At 39.9% G+C, this 12236-nt stretch overlaps 1 protein-coding gene across 1 annotated transcript in view; it reads left to right on the plus strand.

Moving 5' to 3' along the window:
- The window catches only part of PKD2L2 (polycystin 2 like 2, transient receptor potential cation channel), a 29653-nt gene that overhangs the window by 12840 nt on the left and 4577 nt on the right, over window positions 1-12236 (plus strand). The window contains exons 7-14 of the mRNA XM_053376903.1: window positions 953-1123; window positions 2185-2366; window positions 3110-3230; window positions 5919-6020; window positions 8682-8758; window positions 9942-9996; window positions 10320-10399; window positions 11436-11556. Coding sequence (XP_053232878.1) covers window positions 953-1123; window positions 2185-2366; window positions 3110-3230; window positions 5919-6020; window positions 8682-8758; window positions 9942-9996; window positions 10320-10399; window positions 11436-11538 — 891 coding nt within the window. The 3' untranslated portion in view covers window positions 11539-11556. The remainder of the gene's footprint in view (window positions 1-952; window positions 1124-2184; window positions 2367-3109; window positions 3231-5918; window positions 6021-8681; window positions 8759-9941; window positions 9997-10319; window positions 10400-11435; window positions 11557-12236) is intronic.

The following is a 12236-nucleotide window of genomic DNA, read 5'->3' on the forward strand; positions in this document are numbered from 1 at the left end:
GCCTGTCGGTATTTTGGGGCATTCCAGGTGACAGCAGAGCTTTAAGAAAGAGACAGATGCAGAGATAGAAAGAGAGACAGAGAAGGGATGTGAAAATCTTGTTCAGAAGGTGGAGACTTTTTCAGCAGTATCTGGAAAAAGGCAAATCATTATGTCATCATCCTGTCAGCACAGGGAGAAGGGCTGTTTTCAGTCTCTGAGGTTGCTACGCAAACATGTAAATACATTTGCTTGCAAACTGTAATAATTACAACAGCAATTCTTAATCCTCATTTTGTATGTAAATAAATGAAATTCTGGGACTCATACGGAAATCTGAGGGAAACTCACCCCACACAGAATCCTTTTAGGGGAAACCATTCTAAGCTAGTAATAAAACTTAAATGAGTTCTTCATGTACCCTAAAACATTCCATTTCAGGTGACAACTAAGATGTGAGTATTCCATGCCTGAAGAAAAATATTAATGTTACCCTCATGGTGAAGAAGAGCATGAGTTATGGTGTTTCATAAAATAAAATGCTCCCTATATAGATACTCAGATACCCAGAGGGCCTTTTCGGTAGTGGCGCCCGCTCTGTGGAATGCCTTCCCATCAAAGAAATAAACAACTATCTGACATTTAGAAGACAGCCCTGTTTAGGGAAGTTTTTAATGATTGATGTTTTAATGTATTTTTACTCCTTTGTTGGAAGCTGCCCACAGTGACTGGAGAGGCCCAGCCAGATGGGTGGGGTATAAATGATAAATTTTTATTATTATTATTATTATTATTATTATTATTATTATTATTATTATTTACTCCCTACATACATTTTAATGCATATTTGGCTTATAGGCAGATATGGTTGACCTCTCGTAGCCCTTTTATCAATCAACTTCATTAAGATATGAAGAATATATCAGAAAAATCTAAATTGTAACCTCACAAACGTTTGCTTTTCCCCCTCCAGTTGTCTGTTTTTGCTATTTTCTTCAATGTTTACCGAACTATTGAAGTGTCCAGGTTGATGGAAAGTCTGCTCTCCAATTCAGAAGCTTATCCAGACTTTAATTTCCTTTCATTCTGGCAGACCCGTTACAATAATATGATTTCAGTGAATGTATTTTTTGCATGGATAAAGGTACTGCTGCTCACATTGCTAAATATATTAACAATGTTTTATTTTCATACTTCTCACAGAAAATTTTCAAATTTTCTCTTAGAGATTTTAAAGAGCTATCTGAAGAATGTTTGCATAGGTGTTTATAGATATTTTCCTCTTTCCTCCACATTCATAATCTCTGCCAAGGCTTATCCCTTAGGGACTATAGTACATTATTTGTCAGGGAGACCCTCAAAAATGCCACTTTAGTAACATCCACTGTCATGTTCTTTATCACCTTCCTTCTAAAATTGCAGCCTACTTAAAGTATAGGAGTGGGGAAAGCTGTTGTGTAGTATGATGGACTGCTAATGTGACCATGAAATGCCTTGGATTGCTTTAAGAAAATGGGTTAACTTTTCACTAATCTTCCATTGGTCAAAGCTGGTCATACAGTCACACTTGCCCTAGCAGTTACTCCAAATTCCAAATATGTCCGTTGGTCCAAAAAGATTAGAACACCCTGTTCTAGTGTAATGTTCAGAAGGGAATTTCCATGGAGAAAATGTCATGTTCCAGTTAAATAAAGAGCTTGTGCATTTCCCACATTTATTTTCCCTTTTAAACTTAAACTTAAACTGGAAGTGCCATAAGAGAAAATCCCCACCGCTTGCTTCTTCTTTTGCAGTTTCAGTTAGGTTACCAGAGTAGCATGGGATCTCACACTAGGGACCAATGTAATGTTTGAAATTGGGCTTAAAGGTCCACCGTTCAGTACGTCCAATACTGATTATTTTAATTTATATAAAGAGTTATATAGAATCTCCAGCAGAAATCCTTCCTCTGGAAAAGGGAACTGTGTGAGCATTGGAAGTGATCTATAAGCACTAGAAGAATGGGATATAATTTTTTATAAAAATTCAAAATAATATGTCTTTTATAAAGAACTTCATTTCTCTAGTTATTTCATTTCAGGCTCACCTGAATATTCATCCAGTTTAGTATTTGTTTCCTGCCAAATTTAAGCAGGTAACTTTGAGCCCCTTCTGTTGGCTTGGTCTTTGTCCCACCACAATGTATCCTGTTCTGTTTTCTTCCAGATATTTAAATACATAAGCTTTAACAAGACCATGACCCAGCTGTCTTCCACTCTATCCCGCTGCGCTAAAGATATCATCGGATTTGCCATCATGTTCTTTATCATCTTCTTTGCATACGCACAGTTGGGTTACCTGGTCTTCGGGTCTCAAGTGGACGAATTTTCCACTTTTCAGAATTGCATGTATGGAGTCTTCCAGATTGTCTTCATATAGTTCTGTGATTAGTTGGAGCAGAATTTTCTTAAGTGAAGTGCTAAGAGTGCCTGAGATGTTTGATAATGGCATGTTGTGGGATATCTGAGCTGCCTGGTAAAAGTATACAGCTGGAATGGGCAATGGTGGCACAGCAAATCTTTACTGGGTGGGCAAAGTGACCCATTTACTCACAGCCATTTTAAAGGAGCTCGCACCCGAAACAACAATATATCACCAAACCCTTCCCACTTCAGTTCTCATCCAGGTGCAGGGAGACATGATGACTGTAAATGAACATTTCTGCATGCAGGGCACAAAGTGGATTGTTACCTAAGCCAGCCTTTCTCAACCTGGTGCCCTCCAGGTGTTTTGGACTAGATGCTTTGACCCCAGCCAGCATAGCCAATGGTCAGGGATGATGGGAGCTCTCGTCCAAATCATCTGGAGGGCATCAGTTCGAGCAAGGCTGTTCTAAACCTTTATGTCTAAATTGTTTTGCCACTGTACACTCTTTGGGAGCTATGCTGAGGAGCAAGGTAAAAATCTTAATAATAATAAAATCAGCTAGTCACTATAGAAATAGGTTTGAAAGCTCAGAACAGATAATCTATGGAAGCCAGTGGTTGATATTTTAAAACTGAGTATAATCTGTATCATAAGATTTAACTCAATATAAATTGTAAAAGAATATTGTATACTGACCGTTTCTATATTTTTTCTCCCTCTCAAGTTTTACCCAATTTCGCATCGTGCTTGGAGATTTTAACTTTGCCGAAATAGAGCATGCAAATCGAATTCTTGGGCCAATTTACTTCATCACATTTGTGTTCTTTGTGTTCTTCGTACTGCTGGTAAGTAGTGTTTTAGATAATTCCAATTATATACAAATACATATACAAGCAAGCAAACAAACAAACAAACAAACAAAGTAATTAAATCTCTGTATTTGGGCTGGTGTCAGAGTAATAAAACATAGTACACATGTTCATAGTTTTATGGGACAGTGTTTAAATGATCATATATTGGCTTAATATGCTGAGATATCAATGTGCCTTTTGTTAGCATAGTCAAGTACTGTTCTTTTCAATTTGCAGTGCAAACAAATAAACCAGGAAAGCTTCAATTAACCATATTCCAAGCCACAATTTGAAGTTGTTTTAATACTGTGGTTTGTTCTCAAGCTGGTAACCATAGTTTCATGGCTTAGATAAAACTGGCAATTATGGTTAATTAGAGACTTTCCAGTTAATCATGGCTTGTGCAAAGGGAAGAGTGAAAGCAAAAGTCGTGTTTATATCTTTGCTTATTAAGCTGAAAGACTATTGTTATATATATTTCACCAAAGTTGTCATATTTTAATGCAAACCATGAGCACCAGAAAGCCAACAAGAAAAGCAACAACAGTATAATCCTATGCATGTCTTATTTGGAAGTAAGTCCCACTGAGTTCAGTGAGACCCACTTCCAGGTATCTGTGTACAGCTGGGTTGGGAATTGTGTGGCCCTCCCGGTGGTGTTCAGCTCCCTTTGGGCCCTAGAAGTATGTAACAACAACAACAACAACTATTATTATTATTATTATTATTATTATTATTATTATTATTGATATGCTTCCCATCTGACTGGGTTGCCCCAGCCACTCTGGGCAGCTTCCAACAAATTAAAACATTAGACACAGTAAAACATCAGACATTGAAAGCTTCCCTATACAGGGCTGCCTTCATATGCCTTCTAAAAGTCAGATAGTTTATATCCTATAGAATTGGCCTGAGACCACTCACTTACAGAAGTGCAATATGGTCTACCTTCTGCTGGAATTTCTTTTGAGAGATACATTTGTAAAGCACTGAGGCATGACTTTAAATTATTCTGCTGTTTAAGCATTCAGGGCTGACACTTACTTCAGCAGTCCTTGCAGTGCTAAGCTTAGTAATGGTTTGTTAATGAGTCAGGGAAAAAGGAGATGTGGCAAGGAAGCAGGGATGCAACAAGAGGGAGATGGAGAGATGGTAGACTGCAAATGTTGTAGAGCAAGGAGCTAATTTTAGAAAGGCTTACCATTCTTATTTGTCTATTCCCTCAGGTTTAGCAGGTAAAGTTAGAGAACTCGAGGTGGGGCATGAGTTTTCTTTTTTTATACTTTGTTTTGATTATGTTGCCCTGCCAATTTACTGTGATAAACCTTGAATACTGAATAGCAGAGCCAAGTTGCTTATGTAAAAGTAGGCATGATTATAAAATGTAGGTGCACATTTTCATATTTGCCACTGGGATGTTAGAAGATGAGAAAACTAAATCAGTCAGTCATCCCAACCTTATTTTTCCCAAATAGAGGTTTGTAAACATGGGGTGCTTTTGTTAAGGCTGCAGTCTTATGAAGTAAGCCCAGTTGAATTTCCATTGTAAGCCTTTGCTTACATCCATGCTGCATCATTTCCCCATTATCTTTTGAAATCTGACCTACCCACTTTCCTATTCCTGTGCATACCTGGGGGTCTTTTTGCACACAGATAGCACGCAACTTTACTTGTAAGCCAATTCACAGCCTATGCTGAGGGGCAGGTTCAAGCACTTAGTCTGTCATCATGATGAGCAGCAGTGTGACATACTTATTTAATTGGAGATGGTTAAGTACAGTGGAATAGGGGATGCGGGTGGCGCTGTGGTCTAAACCACAGAGCCCAGTGCTTGCCGATCAGAAGGTCAGCTGTTCGAATCCCCGCGACCGAGTGAGCTCCCGTTGTTCGGTCCCAGCTCCTGCCCACCTAGCAGTTCAAAAGCACATCAAAGTGCAAGTAGATAAATAGGTACCACTCCGGCAGGAAGGTAAACAGTGTTTCCATGTGCTGCTCTGGTTCTCCAGAAGCAGCTTAGTCATGCTGGCCACATGACCCGGAAGCTGTCTGCGGACAAACGCTGGATCCCTCAGCCTGTAAAGCGAGATCAACGCCGCAAACCCAGAGGCGTTTGCGACTGGACCTAACAGTCAGGGGTACCTTTAGCTTTAAGCACAGTAGAATACAGAATGGAATCTTTTCACCAGTAAAACATCCCTGCCCCTCATTTCAGGTGGCATGGACAGTTTATCTTGTAGTAGTCATCCAAACATCATGAGGAAAATTGCAATCAAGTTTGATTTGTACCTCATTACTAAGGTACTAAACATGACACAAAATTTTGAAGTAAAATCCTCATCAAGGGCGCTAACCAGCAATTGATGGGATCCCCTTGGACAAACGGAGAAAAAAATAGTGGGTGTAGTCATCATATTAATATTGGAACTTTGGAAGGAGTTGTAAAATTAATAAAAACTACTATTAGCCACTATCTTGCAAGGTTGGTGAGTTGTCTTCTATTATGAATGTACTAATTTTTCTTATTCACTGCACCTTGCAAATATTGTTGACTCTAATCGCTGCTCTGTTGTATTGACTAATCTGGCATCATTGCTTTTGACTATAATGGATCCGATTAAATAACCATTGAGACCCCTTCCTGTAAGTTCAGCCTCTGATCAAAATTCTTTCTCTTTTGCACAGAACATGTTCTTGGCAATCATTAATGACACATACTCTGAAGTGAAAGCTGATTTTTCAGTCATCCCAAGCAGAGAATTTGAGATCAGTGATCTTATTAAACAGGTAAGCACCTATAGGTGTTTGTTCATATTACCATTGTCAGCAACAAAATAATGGCTGCTTGTTAATCATATATTGGTTTAATAGGATGAGATGTGAAGAAGTTTCATTTTGTACCTGCAGCCACTTTGCTGCTCCTTTTGTTAGAGCAAGTAAACAAGACAGGAAATCTTTCCATCTCATCCTGACTGGGAAATTAATGGTTAATGGTTTCAGGATGAACAAGTATATTAAGACTCATATAATGGTTTGGAGTGGTTTAATATCCTGGCTTGTTCCAAAGCTATCATGAGGACAAAATGGGAAATTATAGTTAATGGAAAATTTCCTGGCTCATTTTCTGTTCACACAAAGGGAAGAGCTAAGTGGTTGTGTGTGTGATCAAAAGCTTGTTCATATGTCAGCTTAATCACGTGACTATTTTAATAATAGATAATAGAATCTATAATGAGTAGTTACTGACTACCTGCTTTATTCATAAAGTCCTTTAAAGGATCCAACCCGGTACTACTTCCTATAGTTCCAATTAATTGAGATGCAATTCACTTGGCTTCAATGGGTCTGTGGTTCCATAGACAATGAATGGGGTTTTGTCACCTCATTGTTTGGGTTGCATCTCCCAATCAAGGAGTCATTTCTGGTTGGCTGCATTTGTGAGGCTAGGAAAAATAAGAAAGTCACCACATGATTCCAACCTTATCTTCGTATTTAGGGGCTCAACCATCCCTACATTGGGATTATGTGGTACACCTTTTGTGACTTGTGAAAACTCCTTGCATCTCTTTATATTACCCATGTCTTCTTTTTGAGCATATGATATTTTTAAGGAGGTTACTAGCAATGCCCCATTTGGTTGTGCAGAGCCTGGTGATAGGGAGAAACATGTGTTTGGTGTGAATATGTAAATCTAGTTTAATTGAGAATCTCATGTGAGATTGGCTTATTTAAGAGCAGGGGTTTTTATCAGCCCCCCAAGTTGCTGTTATTTATTATTCATTTGCCAGGTGTATATTTGCAGTCACTGCATATTCAGAAACTACAAACACTTTCTGCCTCATGCTCGTGTAGACACCTTGTTCAAAGCCTGATTAATCCCAAATTCACCAGTGTAACATACTACCTAATTTAGCTTTTTTTCTTATCCTTATTCTTGGGATTTTGAAGAAAGGCTGCTTTATTTTAAGCAACCGAGCATCTAGAGGATGAAAACAGAGTGCAGAAATACACATCCTGTGATAGGATGTTCAAGTGACAGGTGTCATAATTTCTAACATCTTGAAATAAAACCATTCCCTCATTTTTAAAAGCCAAGGATTGCTTATTGCTCAGATATGATCATGGGGAAAATATTAAGGAGGCTCATTTATAAAAGATACCATGGACATTTCCAGTACATAGAACTCCCACCCAAGTTTATTAAAGCTGTTTTTCACAGCCCAGCCTCTATTTAGCACTGAATGTATTGAGACAATGGTTTTTGTTAAATACATACAACAACTAAAATCTGTGAGGACAGTTACAAGAATGGTAGCCAACTTTTTATTCCACCCCTCATACAATTTTATTAAAGTTTTTCCATAATACAATAAAAGAAAAGAAACTAATTAAATAAAAACAATAACAATAAAAGAAAGATAAAAGAAAATGCAGAGTCCTCTCTCAAAGGTAGCTCTTAACCCTCACATAGAAAGTGGTAGACTTTCCCAGCTCTCACCAGGGAGCTTTCGTTTTTTCTCCTACTGTCTCACCCTGGCAGATCTTCCCTTCCCTGCCTCTCATTCAGGGTCCTTCACAGCACCATCCATCACCAAGAATGGTTTCCAAGGTTTTCCCCCTGATGTTTCAGTTGTGTCTTTTTACCCAGTATGCCGCTTAAAATTAATCTCCTTAATCACTTATAAAGGGTACCACTTTTTTTTGCTTCTGTTTTCTTCCTCACAAGAATTTTGTGTGTCCTAAGTTGTGCTGGAGACAGATCTGAGTAAGTGTTACCTTTCATAGTATAAAAATAGACGGGAAGAGGCAGCTTGCTTGTTTTGCACAGTAGCCAAAGATGGTGCGTACTGAAATTGTTTTGCATTCACCAGAGTTGCATCCAATTTAAGGGTACAATTCTCTGTCCCTGGAATGGCATCCCAGTGGCTATAGAATTTTATAGCTTTGACTGTATCTGGGCAGAGCAGGACTTCAATTATTCCTCTCCAACAGTAGGAAGGTATATATCTGTGGATCCAGGAAATCTTTGCATCCTCTGAACCCAAATCCTTTCTGTTCCCCTGCTATGTGCCCAGGATGGGTTTGGGGAAATATGTCAGCCCTCCAACCAGTCCCATCGTTTCTACCCTCACCAGCACAAAACGGTTGGGACTCAGGATTTGATGGGTCTATGTTCCCCCTTCTCATTGGTTTCCTCTGCCCATCTGCCTAACACATCAGCATTCCCTCTTAAGACTCATACATACTGCAAACTTTGAGGCTCCAGCATCATTTTCAGCTTTCACTCTTTCCCCACTCAGTTTTGCTTAACATCCATTTGAAAAAGTTTCTGACAACTCAGAAGCTTATTCACTATTTTGTGACATTTCAGTGAGATACAATGAATATATTGCCAAACTATGGTTTTGGGATATCCACCTAACACTGCTTTCTTTATATTATACTTAGAGTTACAATAAAGCTCTAGTCAAACTCAAACTGAAGAGGCAGACATCACAGACAGAAGACTTGTATGGAGTAAGCAGGTAGAAATCACATGCGCACCTCAGTTTTCAAAACCTTGAAACCAAAAAAAGTATTTGCTATGTCAGCTGTGTTTTTCAAGCTTGCAATCAAATCTAATACACTATCAAATCTAATGTGCACCCTAATTTTCATGATGTAATTAGGCCAAAAAAGGTGTGCATTACATTCGAGTAAATACAGTATATATCCCATCTACTATTTAGATAGAAAGAAGGCTCACAAGAGAATTCCGTTGCTGTTGCAGCATATGGTAGAATCCATGTTCTGTTGCAGTCAAATGGCAAAACTGATTACAGTGCTGCTAGACTGCATGTTAAAGTTTTGAAATAAGGGGGTGGGGAATCTACTCCCAGTCCTGTCAATTTAATGTCAATCAAACTAGATGTTTCCTGAAATGTATAGCCATTGCCATCCTATGTCTGTTCTTATCTCTTGGTTGAATATGTGTTATTGAAAATAGTGTTTTCTTTCTACCACCTCTTACCACTTCCTTGGCTGCTGTACGTGAGGGGCAGGGAAATGCTGAACGGCAATAATAATCATGTCATGCATCTTCTTTAACTAGATATAATTGTGGTGTGGGAGGAGATGTGGGTGAGCAGTGGGGATAACTTTTTAGGACCCTAAATTTATGGAGCTTTGTTCAGTCATCCTTTAGCATTAACTGACTGATTAACTGTATTCAGGCTTTTGGGGAAGAAGTGGGGACTTAATTCTTTTCACACAAAAAAAGATCTACATTTTACACCAGGTTCCATTTTGTAGTTTGCTGACATCAGTTTCACTCAAAGCTGTTTCACAGCAGCGAGGAACCTCTGGCCCACAAAGGCTGTTTTGAGCTGGTGTTGCCCACCTCTTACTCCCCTGAAGTCATATGACGTGAGGTGTGGGACTGATAAAGCCATGAATGCCAAGGGACTGTCGGGAGAGCAAACTAAGGTGTGTGTTCCTAATTGCTCCTTTCCTGTGGGTCTTGCATTTAATGCTGTATGCGAGCACTGCTGCCTTTTACAGGGATCCAATCACCCAACATCATAAGATATTGGATGATTGGCCTATAGTGTGTTGGCCACTGCTTGATGCAGCCTACTGGACCAAAGTGGTTCCCCACCCTTGCTGTATCAGGAAGTGGCCATAATATGGACTGTAATTGTGTACTGTGTTTTATTGCATGACAATTAGAAGCTCCAGGACAGATGTGAATAAGAGCCTCTCCAGAGTTGGTAGTTTGGACAAGGTAAGATTCTTCTGTTCTAAAAACTTGATGCTGAATTCTGCACACAAGACTACGGACACGTTCCCTCTCTTTTTGGCTGTGCTCTGGTAGAATCTAGCATTCATCTGACCCTGCACACATTCTTTTCTTCAGGTAGTGTGTGTTTGTATGGATCAGTAATAGGAACGTGTTTTAAGGACAGAAAATGCCTAGTCCTTTCTTCTTTTATACTTCTGCACTTTGTATAATGTGACTTGAGCATGTGAGCAATGCAACACATGTACATGGGAAAGTGACTTAATGAGGCTGTTTTTCTTTGTGTAAACAATATTGTGTCTCTACAGGATGTTTCCAGGAAACGGAAATCTTACGGTAGCTCATCCGCAGGACTTCAGAATGCAGTTTCTTACACTGAATTTCAAAGGTATGCTGCTTAGTGTCATAGTCCCTGTTGTCTTCAACCATTTCAGACTGGAATTCATGTCCAGGCCAAACGTATTGGAGACCCACTTGTTAAGCCCTCCCCCGCCCCCCAGGAAATGCTGCTCTTGTGACCCAGCTGAGTTCAGGAGGGGAGAGTGCTCTTGTGCTTGAATCCTGCTTGTGGGTTTCCCACAGGCAACTGCTTGGCCACTGTGAGAACAGGATGCTGAGCTGGATAGGCCATTGGCCTTAGCCAGCAGAATCTTCTGATGTTCCTACATTAGATAGTAATCCAGTAATGGGGTCATGATACACCAGTTGAAAACAAATGTATGAAGAGACAGTGTGATCCTCATTTGGACAGTTTTCCACCCCAAACAACTTATTTATTCATTTTAAAAAGCATGTTCCTGATGGGATCATCTGAACTACCCAGTTGGAACTCCATAATGCAGCTGATCCCTACCCAAAGCAGGGCTGCCTCAACACTTCTCAAAAGCACTGTTTGACATAGCCGCCACCACCCCATTTAAAGGAGATGGTGGGCAGCTGCTTCAAACAGTGCTTCTCCTTTCAGAGGTCCATGGGAAGTTGATCTTTCCCAAAGGTAGTTACTTCCAAAAGTAGCTGCTTTCTTTAGCTGCACATACTTTGTTCCCAGGAAGGAACAAGTGCACACAAACAGCCCCTTTCTGATTTGGGAAGTGGAAATGGGCTGCAGGGATGGCATCAAAGAGTAGCACTTGGAAGGAGAAGTGGCTTCCATTGAACAGAAACCTGTTCCCCCGCAAGGTACACTCCTACTGCCCATCAGCTCGTGGGTGGATTGGAGAGCACCTTGCTCCAGCAAAGAAACCACCAAGAGCCCACATTAAGCTCCCAATTGTTATTTTGAAGCCCCACCCTCCACCTAACACCATGTAGGATCTCAGGTATAAAGCAGGTGGGTGTGGCTCCCCAAAAATGGCTAGTTGAGCCCCACAGATGCGTTTTCTGTTTGTATGTTTTGTTGGGTTTTAATATTTTCCTTGTTCTAGACTTTCCAGATATACAGCAGAAATGGAGAAACAACTGAAAGAAGTGACCTATAAGCTTGACATGCTTATGAATGCTGCTCCTAAAACCACAGTCTCACCATGAAAGCTACAGTAGGGAAAGGTAAGAGAAGAGAGCAGATTTTACATTTGGGACCCAGTCTGACTGAAACCTTAGATGCAACTTCCTATGCCTTTCAGAAACAAGGTTGCCCAACTTGTCTCAGTATTTGTATAGCTGCAGCACTGGGAAAACGTTCTAGACTCTAGAATGTAGATGTTGAAAGGAATCCTTGCCCAGCTTATGCATTACCCCCTCCATTCAAGTGGCGTGCCAGTTGCTTGGCTGAACACCACATAGATTCTGAGAAAAAGCTACTTCATAAAGTTAAAAAAAGGAAAGTTCCAACCAACCAAAGTCTAAAGATGGGGTTGCCCAGGAGCTATGATTGCTTGCCTCCTCCTACTAAATGTAAGACAGAAGAGCTGCTTTTGGCATAACTTATTTTGTCAACAGTAGCTTAACAGGAAGTGAGAACTGTAGGCATGTTACATAGCCATGAACATATGCACTGAACACCTCCACTTACTGTTTTATTGTGTGGCTGTTTGGGGGCACTGTACTTAAACCCAGGCAATCAGGTTGCAGCTGTGGGAAAACACATAAGAATAGAAATGTTTTAAAAGATAAGGCAAAAGTGTTTTCCTTCATTCTTTAGAGCAGCATTGGAGGGGCAAAGAATAAATCTCATTTTGGAACTGCTGGGAGCAGGCATCCCTCCATGAATACTAAATCAAAATGTA

This window comes from Podarcis raffonei, chromosome 2 (genome assembly GCF_027172205.1).
Source record: "Podarcis raffonei isolate rPodRaf1 chromosome 2, rPodRaf1.pri, whole genome shotgun sequence".
Classification (NCBI taxonomy): Eukaryota; Metazoa; Chordata; class Lepidosauria; order Squamata; family Lacertidae; genus Podarcis; species Podarcis raffonei.